Source organism: Schistocerca americana, chromosome 2 (assembly GCF_021461395.2).
Source record: "Schistocerca americana isolate TAMUIC-IGC-003095 chromosome 2, iqSchAmer2.1, whole genome shotgun sequence".
Taxonomy (NCBI): Eukaryota; Metazoa; Arthropoda; class Insecta; order Orthoptera; family Acrididae; genus Schistocerca; species Schistocerca americana.
In genome coordinates, this window is record NC_060120.1 from 110,617,755 (window position 1) to 110,638,384 (window position 20,630).

Below are 20,630 nucleotides of genomic sequence, written 5' to 3' on the forward strand. Positions count from 1 at the left end.
TGATGAAGATCGTTTAAAACCAAAAATTCACAATGACCCACGTCAGTGTCCGCCCTGATAGCTGAATGGTCAGCGTGACGGACTGCCGTCCTAAGGCGTCCGGGTTCGATTCCCGGCTGGGTCAGGGCTTTTCTCCGCTCAAGGACTGGGTGTTGTGTTGTCTTCATCATCATTTCATCCCCACCAGGCGCGCGGAAAAAAAGATAGAGTGATTTCTCCTCTCGCGTCAAATAGTGAAGTATAGTAGTATAAAGTGTTTCTTCTTAGTGAAATCAGTGATACAAAGTGCTTCTCACCAAACATCTGTCATGCTCGCGACCAAATCAGTGTCAAAAGTATACCCAGTAGTACTACCAGTGTTTTTTTTTTATTTTTTCGTTTTTACTGTGTTTTCCAGGACACAAGCATTACTTAGTGGAAAGTGCAAACTACTCATAATTTTTTCTTAAATTATTTCCGTTACTATGTGCCCTATAACATTTATATTGTCTACTCACACTTTCGTCTCTGCTTCTCTTATATAGTATGACATAAATTCCTCTGTTCTTCAATTTATGTATAATCTGTAGTATATGTAAAAAAGTTTCTTCCACTTCTGCTCCATCTATCATGCTGATGTTTCCCTCATACTGCCCCACCTAACAGTGCAATCTAGAGGAAGAGATCAAACCAGAATGCACAATGTGCCTGTGGCATCACAAGTGCGTGACATACAGAAACATGAACTCAAAATCAATGTGTCGATGGTACATATAAATTATTGTGCCTGTCCTGCAATGCGTTACCCAAAAAAAAGATGACAAATGGCCATGTAAAAGGGTTCAAGGAACAACAATAAGAGAAAAACGAAAAAGAAAAGAATATACAAACGAAAACCTATAAAATGACAGTAATGTTAACCAACACTAGGAATATACTAGGTTAATAGAATAAAATGTTTTTTTTTAATGTGACGTCGAATGTAAATAAGACCTGCACCAAGGCGGCCGGACCTGCCCCGTAAGGGGCCTCCCGGTCAATGATGCCAAGCGCTCATTTCCATTTCTACACCCACGTCAGTGTACTCGAGAAATGGCGGATGTGATGAACTGTGATCATTCCACCATCGTGCAACGTTTGCATGATGTGAGGAAGTTCCAAAAATCAGGTGTATGGTACCGCATGATCTAAGCCAAAATCACAAAACTCGGCGGGTGGCCATATGTGTGGTCATATGTGAATCTCTGCTTGCCCGTCATCAATTATCTCGTGAACAACACTGGCCATTCGTACCCTATATCGTTATTGGTATCGAGAAATCATGTCTTTACGCCAGAACAGGGCAAAGAAAGAGATGGCGTAGCCCTAACAAAGCAGCAACTCCCGCGGAACTGCGAAGATGTGGTTCACTGTGAACTGCTTCCCCGAGGTGTAATCGTCACTGCCGACATTTATTGCCAACAGCTGAGGCGTCTTGCACACGCCATCCACGAACGACGAGCAGGAAGACAGCGTGACGTGATCCTACTCTACGATAACGCCCACCCGCATTCTGCTAGACTAACAAAACACGCTTGACAGGAGTTGGGTTGAAGAAATCATTCTCCCCGCTCCTATCCACTTGATGTCTTCCTGGAAGAGCCACCAGCTACCGTCTCGCTCGGGACCGCCTCTTGTCTAGAGGTACTCTCCGCCGTGCTAAGATACCGTTTAACAGTCGTTACTTCGGGCACGGTCTAGTAACGAAGCTCGAAACAGATCGCCGTTTCGGTAGTTTGGTAGTTGCAGGTGTTTCGCCATACTACGGGAGAGCAGTAGCGTCATACATGCGGTCAGGTTCACCGAACTCAGCCAATCCCCTTTCGTTGGCGAAACCTAGTTCTCGTGGTCCTGTATTCTCTCTGCGAAGTGTTCTCAGTCAAACATGTATAGTAAATAGTATTTCTATATGACGTTCCGTGAATGTGCCTGTGTCAGTGGAGGTTGCCCTCAGTTGAGAGTCCGTTGTTCTGTGCTAATTTCAGAATATACCTCTTTGCGTTAGTGTTGTGATTTCTCTCACCTCTGCGACAGTATCCGTTCAAATTAGTGGCTGTGGTGTCACCGCCAGACACCACACTTGCTAGGTGGTAGCCTTTAAATCGGCCGCGGTCCGGTAGTATACGTCGGACCCGCGTGTCGCCACTATCAGTGATTGCAGACCGAGCGCCGCCACACGGCAGGTCTGGAGACGTCCTAGCACTCGCCCCAGTTGTACAGCCGACTTTGCTAGCGATGGTTCACTGACAAATTACGCTCTCATTTGCCGAGATGATAGTTAGCATAGCTTTCAGCTACGTCATTTGCTACGACCTAGCAAGGCGCCATTATCAATTGCTATTTATCTTGTGATGCATGTACCGTCAGACCGATGTTCACCAATTATGGATTAAAGTTAAGTATTCCAGAAGCTACGTGCTATTTTTGCTACTATAAAGACCTTGTCCTGTTCCAGACCTCACGCCATCCTGCGTGAGCTTAAACGCGTGCCCTTCGGCCTCCCGTCCGAGTGGATTGGCTGTCTTGCCAGTCCACAAAAGTGGCTTCCTGCAAGTAGGGTCGTAGTCCATGCCTTCCCACGGTCTGATACTGGGTAGAACAATAACAAGAGACCCCGATGGCATATCAGTCTTTATCTCGTCCGCTTTTCTCCCACGCCGTCTAGGATACGGAAACTGGCTGTCAGTTTAGGTGAGGTAGGGCCATTCTGGACGTTCGCGTATTACCGACGCACGTCAAACTCGACGCGTTCTGCGAGAAGGGGTGGCCGACCTAAATCATCCAGGATCGAAATCCGGTCACCTAGTGTGTCATCAGGGAGCATCGGGAAACGTCTGATTGCAGCAGGATTAAGATCACTTGTGCCGCTGGCCAGACTATGTCTCACACCAGAACACCGTCAAGCGTGACTGCTCTGGTGCCGTGAATGAGTTGACTGGAGAGTGGGACTGGCGTTCTGCTGTCTTCAGTTATGAGAACAGGTTCTGAACGTATGCGAGTGATGGACGTACACGTGTGGTGAGCTGCGTATAACGGAGTGCATTCACCCACAACCCATAGGCCCCCACCAGGTTTCATGGTGTGAGGTAGTGCTGTAGATAAAATATCAATATATCGATATTTTTCAAAAAGATGTAGGAAAAAAATCGAAGATTAGTTGCGACGATAAATCGATTAAGAATGGCAAAAACGGGTGCCGGTAGTTTTATTTTATATTATATTTTTTCCACAATTTTTGGTAGATATTTAAAGTTGTCTTTTGAAGTTGTAGTAGAACACAATTTTACTTTCACTGTGCGAAGGAGTCTCACAACTTTTTGAGCTGTCGTCATGACCAAACTCTCTCTCTTGACTTTGTGAAGCAAGTACGAGGGTGAGTCAAATGAAAACCTTAAATTTGTAATAACAAATCGAAATTTCGCTCCGTTATCCTGTAAGTTGGTAAACGTGCTTAAAACAGCGTGCAGAATAGCCTGTAGGTGGCAGTATAGTGCAGATGCACGCATACCGTCGCAGTATCAGTATAAAGATGGCCGCTCCACTTGCGACTTGCACCAGGGAAGAACAGCGTTCTGTTATTCGGTTTTTGCGTAGCGAAGCTGTGATACCTATTGAAATTCATCGACGAATGAAGGTTCAGTACGGCCATGCGTGTTTGTCACAGCAGCAAGTCTATGAATGGAGTAGGAAGTTCGCAAATGGTGTGACTACAGTGGAAGATGCTCCTCGTCCAGGTCAGGGACAACGAGTTGTGACTCCACAGAACATTGCATCAGTTGAAGCCATAGTGAAGGAAAACCGCCGAGTGACGCTGAATGACACTGCACCATGTTTACAGATTAGTCATGGGTCAGCACACCACATTGTGCATGATGTGCTCCAGTTTCACAAAGCGTCTGCAAGATGGGTGCCACGGCAGCTGAGTCCTGAAATGAGAGAACGACGAGTTGATGCTTGTGAAGAACTTCTTCGGCGCTTTGAACGAGAAGGTGACGGCTTCCTTGCAAGAATCGTTACTGGCGACGATACCTGGGTTCACTTCCACCAACCGGAAACGAAGAGAGCGAGCAACCCTGACCTTGCCCCAAGTGATTTCCATATGTTTGGACCACTCAAAGACGCAATGGGATGAAAGAAGTTCCGTTCTGATGAAGAGGTACGCCACGCGGTGCATGAGTGAATGCGCGGACTACAAAAAGAATTTTTTTCTAATGGAATTTATGCATTTTGTAAGCGCTGGAGGATTTGCATTGGGCGTGGAGGAGATTATGTTGGAAAGTGATACAGCTTTGTACCACTTCTGCACAATAAACAATATTTAAAAAAAATATTTAAGGTTTTCATTTGACTCACCCTCGTGTATGTGGCACAAAAGAAGAAGCCCGATTGCGCTTAGAGAGGGGGGGGGGGCGGGGGCGGGGGGGGGGGCAAGGAATAACACGATTTCCGATTTGAAGAAACAGCACACCAGCTGAACTATAAAACAATTTTTAACGCAATTAGTGTGCTGTTTTTTCACATCGACATTTTTTTCATAAACAGTTGCTGAAAATGATGAACCAAGATATAATTGACAAGACTGGTCTTAGCGACTGGTGGACGCGTGCGAGGTGAAATGCTGACGCTATCGGCGCCCGGCGCTACCAACAGCAACTGAAACGTTTAGCTTCAGTACGAAATTTTGACACTGCAACAGTTAGGGAGCTGGCGTTGGCAGAAATGATGTGTTGTGTACATAGTTCCGCGCTGTCAGCGCGTACACAACTTTCCCACTAGAGCGCGTCCCGCTAAGCACAACAGCGCAGGCGCAGCGCTCGTCCGTCTCCGCTCTACGAGATGGCGCTGCCATAAAGACGGACCAGATTCTGCTTCCGCAGATCCGCGTATTAATACGTAACGCAGCCAATGAGATTGCTGCTAACGTAGAACCTTTTCTCCTCGCGGATCACACTCGCGCAGTGATACCCGAACGCTCGAGGTTTTATAACGAGTGTACAGACCTCCGATTATTCAGTCTTCACCAGTCTGCTTTAGTCTGCATTAGTCTGTAGGCAAGTTTCAGTCTGCGCCTAATAAGATTATCATATTCCTGTACATAGCCATGAAGAGTAATGTATAGACACTTTGTCAAGTATCAGAGATATGTGAGAATAAGATCAACGTACCAAGACCAAAGGAACTTCAGATTTCCAGTTATAAACAGCATCCAGAATCAAGTTATGTAATGTCTATCCTTTTTATTATTTTAATAAATGTGTGTAAAAATTAATCAAGTTCTGTTTAAAGTTGGTCACCGTCAATCTGCTACGCTAAGCGTGCAAGTGGCATTTCTATCGTCTGACCTAACGGCAGAAGATAAACACGCCACAATAAGACCACGAGACATATTGCTGACACTCGCCTACTTCGTTAGAGCGACAAGTCAAATAATCTGATGGTGTGTGTACCGAAGGTCTCACAGTACGCACACCACATGAAGAAACAAGGAAGTCGACACGAAGTGTTTCGGACAAGTCCGATATGCTATAAAACCTAACGACGGACCCATGGGACACCTTTTATTGTGCCACTTACATAGAGCTACCATTGTTAGCGAAGTGTTTTCCATTCAAATCTTGCTCCATTGGGGACAGACAGGCTGCTAGTTTGTTGATGCACAGAATATCTAATAATAAATCAATATTTAAATAAGCAGCTTTAAAACCGGCAGTATACGAGGGTTGGAACTTTAATAGTGGTCACTATTTATTTACAGCTCGTACAAAATATGCAAAATAGATACGTGTTTCAATGTTTTACTGACCTTCAAAGTAGTCACCAGCATTGTGTACAACCCGTTGTCAGTGACATGGAGGTCGTAGGATACTCTTAGCAGTGCCAGTTGTGTTGACAGTTCGAGCGGCGCGGTCTATTGTCCAACGAATTTGTAGCAGTTCTGAAGCAAATGCCATGAAGTGTTTCCTTCAGTTTAGAAATCGAGTTGAATTCACAAGGGCTTAAGTCAGAGGAGTGCAGTAGGTGGTATAGCACTTAGCATCCCCAACAGTCAAACAAATCAGTAACAGCTTGCACTGTACAAGCTGGACTATTGTCCTGTAAAATGATGGTCATGTCCTGCAGAAAGTGCGATCACTTCTGTCTCTGTTCAGTTCATTTTTGGAACACAAACTACGACCAGCTTAGAGACAGAAGTGATGACACTTTCTCCAGGACCTGACCATCATTTTGCAGGACAATGCTCAAGCACGTACAGTGCAAGCTGTTACTGATTTGTTTGACTGATGGGGCTGCTAAGTGCTATACCACCTACTGCACTCCGGCCGGCGAGGTATTGATCCTCCGCCTCCATGATGATCATATGGAGGATTGCCGCCTGTTGTTCCTATGAGCTTCCGATTACAATCTACAATTCACAATAAGTGTCTGGCAGAGGTTTTATCGAACCAACATCAAGATGTTTCTCTGCCGATCTACCGTCGAATATCGCGCGGGAAAAACGAACACGTAAATCTTTCTGTACGAGCTCTGATTTCTTTATTTCATTATGATGCTCATACCGCTCTATGTAGGTGGGCGCCAAAAGAATATTTTCACACTCTGAGGAGAAAGTTGGTGACTGAAATTTCATGAGAAGATCCTGCACTGAAAAACAGCTTTGTTTTAATGATTGCCACTCCAATTCACGTATCATATCCGTGGCGCTCTCTACCCTGTTTCGCGATAGTACAAAAGGAGCTGTCCATCTTCGACCCTATCAGATGCGGATGCCACAGAGTACAGCAATACTCCAGAGTAGGACTTATAATCGTTGTCAGTCTCTCTAGTATACCTGTTGCATTTTCTCATGCATTTGTCAGTGTTCTGCTAACAAATCCTAATCTTCAGTTTGCTTTATCCACAACAGTACCATGCGATCGTTCCAGCTAAAGTTATTCGCAGTTGTAATCCTTAAGTATTTAGTTGAATTTACAGACTTAAGATTTCTTGCTTTTTCACGTAATCTAAATCTATCGTATTTCTTTTGGTTCTCGCGTGGAAGGCTTCACACTTATCAGTATTTTCACACCATACACCAGATAACTTGTCTAAATCGATTTACAATTTGTTTTGATCATCTGATGACTTTACAAGACTGTAAATTACAGAATCATCCGCAAACAATCTAAGAGTGCTACTCAGATTGCCTCCTAAATTGTTTATGTAGTTAATAGAGGGCCTATAACACTTCTTGTTCGAATGTCCACACCAAGTCACACCAATACCCAAGAAACGAAATAGGAGTAATCTACTAAATTACAGATTCATCTCGCTAACGTCGATTTGCAGAAATCACTTCTGTTTCACTCGATGCAAATGGAAATGAGCGTTGGCGTCATTGGCCGGGAGGCCCCTTAAGGGGCAGGTCCAGCCGCCTTGGTGCAGGTCTTTTTACATTCGCCGCCACATTGGGCGACCTGCGCGCCGTATGGGGTGAAAAGATGATGAAGACAACACAACACGGAGTCCCTGAGCGGAGAAAATCCCCAACCCAGGTGGGAATCGAACCCGGGCCCCTTAGGGCGGCAGTCCGTCACGCTGACTATTCAGCTATCGAGGCGGACTGTTTTACTCGATGACTTTCCGCCAGTTACTGTGAACTCCCGAATCCAGTCGCACAACTGAAATGATAGTCCGCAGCCACGCAATTTGATTAGAAGACACTTGTGGCGAACGGAGCCAAAAGCGTTCTGGAAATCTAAAAATATGGAACCATTCTGAGCTACCCTGTCGATAGCGTTCATTACTTCGTGAGAATAAAGAGCTAGTTGTGTTTTACACCAGTGATATTTTCTAAGGTGCGTGTTAGCTATTCGTCAATAAATCGTTTTCTTCGGAATAACTCATAATGTTCGAACACTATGTTCCATAATCCTACAGAAGATCGACGTTAGCGACGTTATTGCCAATGCCAATGAAATTCACCAACAGTCGTGTATCTTACGATGGTATTTTATTTTGTTTTGAAGGCTACCGGTTTCAGCATTTTACTACGCCATCTTCAGGTCCCATGTGCATGTCTCCAAATAAACGAAAATGTAGTAGAGAGCCATAAATCCCTGGATGTTGTGAATTCAGTCGTTACAGCAGTGCTTCATTCGGAGACTTGGTAGCACTCAGTTGCTATTAAGACTTCGAACGAAGCACTAGTGTAACGACTGAATTCACGACATCCAGAGATTTATGGCTCTATATGACATTTCCGTTTATTTGGAGAGATGCGTATGGGCCCTGAAGATGGTGTAGTGAAATGCTGAAACTGGTAGCCTTCCAAATAAAATAATATAACATCTTAAGTTACAAGGCTGTTGGTGAATTTCATTGACAATGACAACTACTTAACGAGCTGATGTCCCCTGTCCATGATGGATCAACAGAGATTAGCGATTTGAGTCTGTATTTTAGCGGATTACTCCTATTTCCTTTCTTGAGTGACTTGGTGCGTAAAGAGTGCACTTTCGAACACACTGCCTGTACTTTGACTATTGTTTGTTTTTGTATTTCAGAGTAAAGATTCTTTTTTTTTTGTATGGCGTAGTTTCCTTTTGCATTTCCTGTTGCCATTAATTTTAAGTCCAGACAGTTTAGCAGATACGGTAGTGGTGCAAAATGTTTTTTTTATAGCAATTTATAGGTCCCGGCTGTTAAGGGGGGTAGGCCGTGAAACGGGCCGACTTGGAGCAGGAGAGACACCACAGGACATTTTAATTTACACTGTCTATATTTTTACAAATAAATTCATAAAACTTTGTTAGCATGACCAGGAAGGATTCAGGATTCACACGCATAGCAGAGGAAGTTCAAAAACATAACAAAATAAATTCTTTTTACAAGTGAAATTTCATCATTATTTCACTTGGCATTAGCTGCATTTGTTGCTGTAGGTACACTTTTCTTCATAAGTAAGAGAGATTCTTCGATGAATTTTGCACAGCATACAAACCATACTTACAGGTGTATGAATCTCTAGAATTACCCAAATCTGTTAAAAACTATTGTAGAAATTGAGATAATTAAGTATAAAATTCGAATTTTCTGTAAACACGAAGTTTAAAACGTAACAGCCCATTCATTTTTCCATAGATTAAATAAATTGTAGAGATTCACACACCTGTAAGTATTGTTTGTAAGCTGTGCAAAATTCATCGAAGAATCTCTCTTACTTATGAAGAAAAGTGTACCTATAGCAACAAATGCAGCCAACAGTAAGTGAAAAAAATCATGAAATTTTACATTTAAAAAATATTATTTATTTCGTGTTTTTGAACTGCCACTGCTATGAGTGTGAATCCTGAATCCTTCCTGGTCATACTGACAAAGTTTTATGAACTTATTTGTAAAAGTATAGACAGTGCAAATTAAAATGTCCTGTGGTGCCTCTCCTTCTCGAAGTCGGCCCGTTTGACGTCCTACCCCCCTTCATCTGCTGCTAGTGCTTATTGTCAAAAGCTTTCCGAAAATCTAGAAATACGGAATCAACTTGAGATCCCCTGTCGATAGCGGCCATTACTTCGTGCGAATAAAGAGCTAGCTGCGTTGACCAAGAACGATGTTTTCTGAAACCATGCTGATTACCTATCAATAGATCGTTCCCTTCGAGGTGATTCATAATGTTTGAATACAGTATATGCTCCAAAACCCTACTGCAAACCGACGTCAATGATATAGGTCTGTAGTTCGATGGATTACTCCTACTACCCTTCTCAAACACTGGTGCGACCTGCGCAATTTTCCAATCTGTAGGTACAGATCTATCGGTGAGCGAGCGGTTGTATATGATTTCTGAGTAGGGAGCTATTGTATCAGCGTAATCTGAAAGGAACCTAATCGGTATACAATCTGGACCTGAAGACTTGCCCGTATCAAGCGATTTGAGTTGCTTCGCTACCCCTAAGGTATCTACTTCTAAGAAAGTCATGCTAGCAGCTGTTCGTGTTTCAAATTCTGGAATATTCCATTCGTCTTCCCTGGTGAAGGTATTTCGGAAAACTGTGTTCAACAACTCCGCTTTAGCGCACAGTCGTCGGTAACAGTACCATCGGCACTGCGCAGCGGAGGTATTGACTGCGTCTTGCCGCTTGTGTACTTTACATACGACCAGAATTTCTTCGGATTTTCTACCAAATTTCGAGACCATGTTTCGTTGTGCAACCTATTAAAGCCATCTCGCATCATTGAGGTCCGTGCCAAATTTCGCGCGTCTGTAAATTTTAGCCAATCTTCGGGATTTCGCGTTCTTCTGAACTTCGCATGCTTTTTCCGTTGCCTCTGCAACGCTTTCGGACCTGTTTTGTGTACCATGGGGGATCAGTTCCATCTCTAACCAATTTATGAGGTATGAATCTCTCAATTGCTGTTGCTACTATATCTTTGAATTTGAGCCACATCTCGTCTACATTTGCATAGTCAGTTCGGAAGGAATGGAGATTGTCTCTTAGGAGATTGTCTCTTAGGCACCTTCAAGTTTGAAGGATGGCGATGCTGAGATGAGTCTTAAATCCAACACCACCATCAGCTCAAGCATCAGCGATAGAACGCCGGCGCTTATCTTTTTTTGCTGGCTGGAAACGTTATTTTGGTGACCAAACAAACAGTGTGTGCGTGTACTCACGATGTAGAGAAGGGCGGGCTGCCCCTTGACGGTGCAGCAGCAGGCCAGCGAGCCGACGATCACGATGAGCGCGCCGGCCCCGAGCAGCACGTAGGGCGCGGAGCGCGAGAACTCGGTGGACAGCTCCATGTACTTGTACAGCTCCACCTCCAGCCAGATGCCCGCCGCCAGGATGGCGATCCCCGTCAGCTGCAACAAGACACACTCCCTCAGCACGCCCCTTCACATCACGCGCGGCACGCTGCCCTTATAAGCTAACCAGAGTACTAGTCACCACGTTAGAAGAGCACACTGATCTCGCTTATCACTGTAGATGATACGCTAAATCGCCAAAGAAACTGGTATAGGCATCCGTATTCAAATACAGTGCTATGTAAACAAGCAGAATACAGCGTTGCGGTCGGCAACGCCTATGTAAGACAACAAGTACCTGGGGCAGTTGTTAGATCGGTTACTGCTGCTACAATGGCAGGTTCTCAAGATTTAAGTCTGTTTGAAAGAGATGTTATAGTCGGCGCACAAGCGATCGATCACAGCATCTACGAGTTAGCGATGAAGTGGGGATTTCCACGAATGACCACTTCACGAGTATACCGTGAACATCAAGAGTCCGGTAAAACATCAAATCTCCGACATCGCTGCGGCCGGAAAAAGCTCCTGCAAGAACTGGACCTGCCCGCATCTCGTGGTCGTGCGGTAGCGTTCTCGCTTCCCACGCCCGGGTTCCCGGGTTCGATTCCCGGCGGGGTCAGGGATTTTCTCCGCCTCGTGATGGCTGGGTGTTGTGTGCTGTCCTTAGGTTAGTTAGGTTTAAGTAGTTCTAAGTTCTAGGGGACTTATGACCACAGCAGTTGAGTCCCATAGTGCTCAGAGCCATTTGAACCATTTTTTGAACCATTTGAACCAAGAACTGGACCAACGACGACTGAGACATGACAGGAGTGCAACCTTTCCGCAAGCTGGTGCCGATTTCAACGCTGGAGCATCAACAAGTGTCAGCATGCGAACCATTCAAAGAAACATCATTGATACGAGCATTAGGAGCCGAAGGTCCATTCGTGTACCCTTTATGGCTGCACGACACGAACCTTCACGTCTCGCCTGGGCCCGTCAACACTGACGTTGGACTGTTGGTGACTAGAAACATGTTACCTGATCGGACGAGTTTCGTTTCAAATTGTATTGAGCAGATGGACGTGTACGGATCTGGAGACAATCTATTGAATCCATGGACGCTGCATGTCAGCAAGGGACTGTTCAAGCTGATGGAGGTTCCGTAATGGTGTGGGGCATGTGCAGTTGGAGTGATATGGGACCCCTGATACATCTAGATACGACTCTGACATGTGACAAGTACGTACGCATCCTGTCTGATCACATGAATGGTCATGTCCATTCAGACGGAGTTGGGCAATGCCAACCATCCCACACGTCCAGAATTACTACAGAGTGGCGCCAAGAACACTCTTCTGAGTTTAAACACCTTACCTGGCCACCAGATTCCCCAGACATGAACATTATTGAACATATCAGGGCGCCGCTGCAGTCGAGCGGTTCTAGGCGCTTCAGTCCGGAACCACGCGGCTGCTACGGTCGCAGGTTCGAATCCTGCCTCGGGCATGGATGTGTGTGATGTACTTAGGTTAGTTAGGTTTACGTAGTTCTAAAGTCTAGGGGACTGACGACCTCAGATGTTACGTCCGACAGTGCTTAGAGCCATTTGAACCATTTGTTGAACATATCTGGGATGCCTTGCAACGTGCTGTTCAGAAGAGATCTCCACCCACTCGAACCCATACTGATTTAAGGACAGCTCTGCACTATTCATGATGTCAATTCCCTCCAGAACTACTACAGACATTAGTCTAGTCCATACCTCATCATGTTGTGGCACCTCTCCCACGAGGGCCCTACGCAATATTAAGCAGGTGTACCACTTTCTTTGGCTCTTCCGTGTATAAAAGGTGTCTCAGGAAGAATAGCCGACATCATTAGAAGCAAAAAACTCATATTGCCATACGTCCTATTTAGAATGGTTTCCGAAGCAGAACACATTGTACGAGGAGGGAGGGGCGTTCAATAATTAAATAAACACTTTTTTTTTCTGAAAGCAGGCTGGTTTTGTTCAGGAATCCAACACATCGTATTATTACCTACTCTTTTGGCTACAAAACCCTATTTTCCAACATAGTCTCTGTTCAATGGGACGGCCTTATGCCACCTTACTGGAAGGGCATGCACCACGCTTCCGGTCGACGTCAGAGCCAAAGTCTTGCTGCATCAATAACCCCCCCCCCCCCCCCCTCTTGATTTACGTACTGCTTCCTGCAGAGTGCTTTCTTTATTGGGCCAAACAGATGGAAGCCGGAAGGTGCAAGATGCAGACTGCAGGGTGGTTGAGGAAGCACAGTCAAATGTAGTTTTCTGAGTCCCTCACGGATGTCAAACTTAAAGTGGGGCCTTGCGTTGGTCTAAAGAAGAAGTTCGTTTGCACGTTTGTGGCGACGAACACGCTGAAGGCGTTTCGTCAGTTTCTTGAGAGTAGCACTATATACTTCAGAGTTGATCGTTGCACCTTGAGGGAGTATATCAAACACAATAACCTTTTCAGAGTTCCAGAAGAGTGTCGCCATGACTTTACCTGCTGAGGCTCTGACTCTGAACTTTCTCTTCGGATGAGAGATGTGTGGCAACTCTCCATGGATTGCCGTTTTGTTTTCAATTCTAAGTGATGAACCCATGTTTCATCGCCTCTGATGACGTTCGACAAAAAACTATCACTATCAGCTTCGTAATGCGCAAGCAATTCCCCACAGATGGCCCCTCGTTGCTCTGTATGGTCTTCTTGTGAGTCGGCGAGAAACCGAGCGGGCACACACCTTTGTGTACCCCAACTGGTGGACGAGCGTGTATCCACTATCAACGGGAACGTTTAGTTATGCAGCGAGGGGTTTCATTGTGATCCATCAATCACCTCAAATGAGAGGGTCCGCACGTTCTGATATTACAGGCGTCAAGCTGTGTGCAGCCAGCTGGCAAGTGGGAAACTGGACATATTGGTGTGACCTTGTTGCGATAACGACATATATCTCGCCCAACGACTCACCAAGCTTTTGTTCACTGCCTGGTCACTGTAAACAGGCTGCCAAGGCCTACGAATACATGCGATGCTCTGGTTTTCCACTAAAAGGGACTCTATGACAGCTCTCTGTGTGGAATGCGCTTCCGTTACAGACTCAAAATGGCTCTGAGCACTATGGGACTTAACTTCTGAGGTCATCAGACCCCTAGAACTTTTAACTACTTAAACCTAACTAACCAAAAGACATCACACACATCCATGCCCGAGGCAGGATTCGAACCTGCGACAGTAGCGGTCGCACGTTTTCAGGCTGAAGCGCCTAGAACCGCTCGACCACTCCGGCCTGCGTTACAGACTCAGTTTTGAAGGCTACATATAGGGCGGCCACTAATCTGAAGTTCATGAAACTATAGGGGCTCAAGCGACAATATTCCAAGATATCCCACAGCAAATTATTTATTATTTGAACTGCAATTACCCGAGAAGAAAAAGTATGCCATTACTTATTCAACGCCCATCAGACATTATTTTTGGCCTAGTGGAGCCACTGTATTTGTCTAACCCACACAATCTCTCTGACGTTTCATTTTAGCCCAAACTACATCGTTGCTTTCAACATTTTTGTTCTGTATTTCTTTCTGCCATAAGAGTAGGAGTGGATCCAAAATTGAACCCTGTGGGACGCTCTTTGTAATTTCGACCCGTTTCTACCTTCCCAACATTTCTGAATTATTCAGCACAACTTTTTACACTCTGTTAAACATGATTCAGACCAGTTGTGTGTAAAGTCATCAGTTGCATAAATAAAACTGTTAATTAAATGTGTTCTATGGCAGAAACCATTTGAAATAGGTTACATGTACATATGAAATATTTTGTTTCGAATGAGCGTTCTTGTCATATCCCTGAATACCGACCATTGTCCTGGGGCACCCTTTGGAACTGTGACCCTCCACCACTGACAGCAAGTCTTGTCAGTGAAGTTGATATATATATTCCAGTTGATTGTAAGCAATCGTCGCAGTAAGATCAGTAATGTGAAGACGTCACGCAATGGCAGAAACGGGCTATCGTGTATCAATGTGCCCATGACCCCACTGTGCAGTAAGTTGCCCAATGTCTCGGTGTATCAATGCAGACTATTCAACGTTCACGATCAGGAGCCATATAACACGGTGTGAGAGCAGCGGTCGTAGAAAGATCCTCACCGACATGAATGGAAGACGAGTGTCACGGTTTGTCGTTGACAGCCAGTTTCAAACGTGACAGGAAAATGCAGCTCCATCTAAACTACCTTTCTGAGCGAACATGATGAAGAGAACTGCATGCAGTGGACATTACAACTGGACACATGCAAAAGCCCCTTGTTCACATTGGCACATTAAGTTGCACGTGACTGCATTTTCTCATATTGAGAAATGAGAAGGAGCGATGTGTCTTTCTTCATAAAAACTTACTAAAGCCAATACCGAATAGACATTTCTTTATTTACAAACCTCTGGCTTCGACACATTTTGCTGTCATCTTCAGGTCTTGAAAAATTTTCTTTATAAAATGTGTTCATTTTGAGTTGGACCTCACACCAAGTTGTCATACAGATAAAATGTAGCACATTATATAAAAGTTTGTTATAAATAAAACATCAAACACAAAACTTTTGAAATAATAAACCACGTCTTCAGTGACAACACTAAAACTGAACGATAGCTGACAGGAGACATGAAATGTTGTTTGACGAGTTGCGATACTGCCTCTTTTCAAGTGATACCTGGCGCCAAATTCACCGACAACCCAAAGAGGTTTTAAGCGAGAGCTGTGGAGGGTGTTCTTCAGGCCAGAGGTGGTTCCGTGATGTTTTAGAGCTGTTTTTCATAACTTGACTTGGGCTCATTCATTCACATTGCAGTGGGCACGAACCAGGGGTTTTATTTTAACGTACTCTGTGACAAAATGTTATGATTTCTGCTACTTCTATGCCTTCCAAAATGACAACAGCAGGGTTCATGAGACTGCACGCATACGTGCCTCGTTTACGAATATTCACGCATTCTGTGACAGCTCGACTAGTTCGCTAAGCAGCCCGTCCTCATAGAATATGCCTGCGACTGTTTGTAACATCGCTAGGAAACATACAACAGCGCTACAGAATATCATTTACACTACTGGCCACTAAAATTGCTACACCAACAAGAAATGCAGATGATAAACGGGTATTCATTGGACAAATATATTATACTAGAACTGATATGTGATTAAATTTTCACGCAAATTGGGTGCATAGATACTGAGAAATCAGTACTCAGAACAACCACCTCTGGTCGTATTAACGGCCTTGATACGCCTGGGCATTGAGTCAAACAGAGCTTGGATGGCGTGTACAGGTACAGCTGCCCATGCAGCTTCAACACGACCTCAAAGTTCATCAAGAGTAGTGACTGGCGTATTGTGACGAGCTAGTTGCTCGGCCACCATTGACCAGACGTTTTCAGTTGATGAGAGATCTGGAGAATGTGCTGGCCAAGGCAGCAGTCGAACATTTTCTGTATCCAGAAAGGCCCGTACAGGACCTACAACATGCGGTCGTGCATTATCCTGCTGAAATGTAGGGTTTCGCAGGGATCGAATGAAGGGTAGAGCCACGGGTTGTAGCACATCTGAAATGTAACGTCCACTGTTCAAAGTGCCGTCAATGCGAACAACAGGTGACCGAGAGGTGTAACTAATGGTACCCCATACCATCACGCCGGGTGATACGCCACTATGGCAATGATAAATACACGCTTCCAATGTGCGTTCACCGCGATGTCGCCAAACACGGATGCGACCATCATGATGCTGTAAACAGAACCTGGATTCATCCGAAAAAATGACGTTTTGCCATTCGTGCACCAAGGTTCGTCGTTGAGTAAACCATCGCAGGCGCTCCCGTCTGTGATGCAGCGTCAAGGGTAAGCGCAGCCGTGGTCTCCGAGCTGATAGTCCATGCTGCTGCAAACGTCGTGGAACTGTTCGTGCAGATGGTTGTTGTCTTGCAAACGTCCCCATCTGTTGACTCAGGGATCGAGACGTGACTGCACGATCCGTGACAGCCATGCAGATAAGATGCCTGTCATCTCGACTGCTAGTGATACGAGGCCGTTGTGATCCAGCACGGCGTTCTGTATTACCCTCCTGAACCCACCGATTCCATATTCTGCTAACAGTCATTGGATCTCGACCAATGCGAGCAGCAATGTCGCGATACGATAAACTGCAATCGCGATAGGCTACAATCCGACCTTTATCAAAGTCGGAAACGCGATGGTACGCACTTCTCCCCCTTACACGAGACATCACAACAACGTTTCACCAGGCAACGCAGGTAAACTGCTGTTTGTGTATGAGAAATCGGTTGGAAACTTTCCTCATGTCAGCACGTTGTAGGTGTCACCACCGGCGCCAACCTTGTGTGAATGCTCTGAAAAGCTAATCATTTGCATATCACAGCATCTTATTCCTGTCGGTTAAATTTCGCGTGTGTAGCACGTCATCTTTGTGGTGTAGCAATTTTAATGGCCAGTAGTGTATTAAATAATTTTGTACCACTCAGTCCATACATCACGACCCTACGAGACTGGGAGGTGGAAGTATTCAGACGCAAAGAAAATGTGGTGGCCTAATTCCATCCTCCATAGCTGTAAATCCCTCATCCACCCTATCCTCTGCTACGCCCACCCTGCCTGGATCTCCGCTCCCCCTACCTTTTAAAAATTCCTTCAGGTCCCAGAATGCCATGCTCTTCGCCTCGCCTATCGCACCTGTCTCCCCTCCCCCACACGGATCCTGTACGACCTTATTCCGTTCCCCCACCTCCTCCTTTTCCTCGAACGGATACGGATCCTCTACACCTCCCGTAAACTCGATCCCCCTCACCTGCTTGTTTCTCCCATCCTCTCCTGTCCCCGTCCGCTGCTGCGCCTGTATTTAATGGCTCTGAGCACTATGGGACTTAACAGCTGAGGCCATCAGTCCCCTAGAACTTAGAACCACTTAAACCTAACTAACCTCAGGACATCACACACATCCATGACCGAGGCAGGATTCGAACCTGCGACTGTAGCGGTCGCGCGGTTCCAGACTGAAGCGCCTAGAACCGCTCGACTACTCCGGCCGGCCGCCTGTATTTCCATGTCCCACCTGCTCTCCATCTCTCCACTCTCCTTACCCTCTCCCAAGGTGGCTACCGCCAGCTCCCCCTCCCTGATGGTGCCCTCCTCCCCTCCATCTACCCCTCCTACCAACTTTGATCCTCCCTCCCTCTTCCTGTGTTTGTTCCTATGGGCACCCTCTCTCCCTTCTCTCCCCCTTCCCTCCCTCTCTCCCCCCTCCTCCCCCGGGCTTCCCCTACCCCCATACCTCCAAACCCCTTACCCTCTCCTCTGCCATTGGCATCTTTGCTCTCCCCTCTGCCTCTCTCCCCCCCCCCCTTCTTCCACTCTTGGCAGGTACCCGGACTCGCACACGTTCAGTGGACATTCGCGTGTTGGAGATCATCGCCATCAGTTTCTCGTGTGTGTGCCATCGTGTTGTGATTTAGTGTTTTTCGCCGCCACGCTCCTTCGTTCACTTGTAACGTCTAAGTCATCAGTGTTTGTGTGGAGTGCCGACAGTTTTTGGTGTTTTTTCGTCGAGTGTGAACGGCTGCGCGTTTTTTTAATTTTTGTATCTAATGTTCTTTTAACCACCAATCTGTCACTTTTCTGTCTTCATTTTCTCATTTCTGTAATACTTGTGGCTGAAGAGCGGAATAGATTTACCTGCTGCCAGCCCACCTTTGTAGAAAGTGAAAAATAACAATAAAGAAAAAAAAAAGCTCAACCAACGAGTCTAAATGATGCGTGAGTCTTGACATATCGCCTCGACAACAGACAGCGTGTTTTCCGTTCTCTGTTTTCATTACTAGTGGACGTTTTGGATTCGTTTGGTTGTCTCTGTCACTCCGTTGCTTCTTGCTTGATGTCGTCGTAAGGTCTCTCTCCATCGTCCGTCGTTATTTCGTGACCGTCCGTTCCGTTCGTTTGTTTGTTCGCGGGCCGCTCTCCGTTTGGTCCCGCCGCGCTTTCGCGGCCACCCCGCGACCGGAAGGGGTGGGGGAGGGGAGAGGAGGCGAAGGGTAAACAGTGCAGTCGTTGTCGTAAAACAGAAAGGGCGCGACACTGGACGTCAGAAAGAGCATAATCATTCGCTTTTAGGCCAAGGATAGTTTCCTAAACGGTTAAGTTTGTAAACGTTCGTTGTGGTTAAAGTATACCGCGCGTGACAAAATTGCGCTATCTAAAACTTGCGCCGAGGCAAATGTGGCGCACCACAGGTTGTAGATGACACGGGTGAACGACGGCGGGTGTATACGGGCGAATAGACGCGCAAGTGTTGAGCAACTGACCACCCAGATGGAGCAAGGGGCTACCAACATTGCCTCCTCAATGAACGTTCAGCGAGAATTGCTGCATTTGGACTTTTGCGCAGACGCCTGGTTCATGGACCAAGGCTGACTGCTGTTAATCGTCGACAAAGGCTGGAATCTGTAAGCCAATATCTACAACTACATCTACATCCATACTCCGCAAGCCACCTGACGGTGTGTGGCGGAGGGTCCCTTTATCGGTTCTCCCCCCTGTTCCAGTCTCGTGTTGTTCGTGGAAAGGAAGATTGTCAGTATGCCTCTGTGTGAGCTCGAATCTCTCTGTGATTTTATCCTCATGGTCTCTTCGCGAGATATACGTAGGAGGGAGCAATATACTGCTTGACTCCTCGGTGAAGGTATGTTCACGAAACTTCAACAAAAGCCCGTACCGAGTTACTGAGCGTCTCTCCTGCAGAGTCTTCCCCTGGAGTTTATCTGTCATCTCCGTAACGCTTTCGCGATGACTAAATGATCCTGTAACGAAGCGCGCTGCTCTCCGTTGGATCTTCTCTATTTCTTCCATCAGCCCTATCTGGTACGAATCCCACACCAGTGAACAGTATTCAAGCAGCAACTGGCCGTTCACTGAGTAGCGACAGGTGACCTTTTCAGATGAATCACGTTTCTTGCTCCATCGGACAGATGGTCGTTGGCGTGTACGGCGTGAAACGTCTGAAAGTAAGTACCCTACAACAATAGTCGGAAGTGTCCAGGCCGCAGGGCATTCCCTGGGTGATATCGTCATTCAGGAAGGCAGAACGGATCAACAGAAGTATCCATACATACCTGGGGACCATGACCACCCCTACATACGGATTGTTTTCCCTCGACATAATGGCGTCTAGCAGCAGGACAATGCAACGTGTCATACAGCTCGCAGTGTACGTGAGTAGTTCGAAGATCACCAGGAGTAATCCACTAAATTACAGGCCCATATCGTTAACGTCGATATGCAGCAGGATTTTAGAACATATATTGTGTTCGAACGTAATGAATTACGTCGAAGAAAACGGTCTATTGACACACAGTCAATATGGGTTTAGAAAACATCGTTCTTGTGAAACACAACTAGCTCTTTATTCACATGTAGTGCTGAGTGCTATTGACAAGGGATTTCAGATCGATTCCGTATTTCTGGATTTCCGGAAGGCTTTTGACACTGTACCACACAAGCGGCTCGTAGTGAATTTGCGTGCTTATGGAATATCGTCTCAGTTATGCGACTGGATCTGTGATTACCTGTCAGACAGGTCACAGTTCGTAGTAATTGACGGAAAGTCATCGAGTAAAACAGAAGTGATTTCAGGCGTTCCCCAAGGTAGTGTTATAGGACCTTTGCTGTTCCTTATCTATATAAACGATTTGGGAGACAATCTGAGCAGCCGTCTTTGGTTGTTTGCAGATGACGCTGTCGTTTGTCGACTAATAAGGTCATCAGA

General features: G+C 45.8%; 1 protein-coding gene across 1 annotated transcript in view; it reads right to left on the minus strand.

Moving 5' to 3' along the window:
• Nucleotides 1-20,630, minus strand: part of LOC124593728 (tetraspanin-7-like) — a 165,661-nt gene that overhangs the window by 90,891 nt on the left and 54,140 nt on the right. Inside the window, exon 2 of the mRNA XM_047132052.1 lies at nucleotides 10,667-10,855. Coding sequence (XP_046988008.1) covers nucleotides 10,667-10,855 — 189 coding nt within the window. The remainder of the gene's footprint in view (nucleotides 1-10,666; nucleotides 10,856-20,630) is intronic.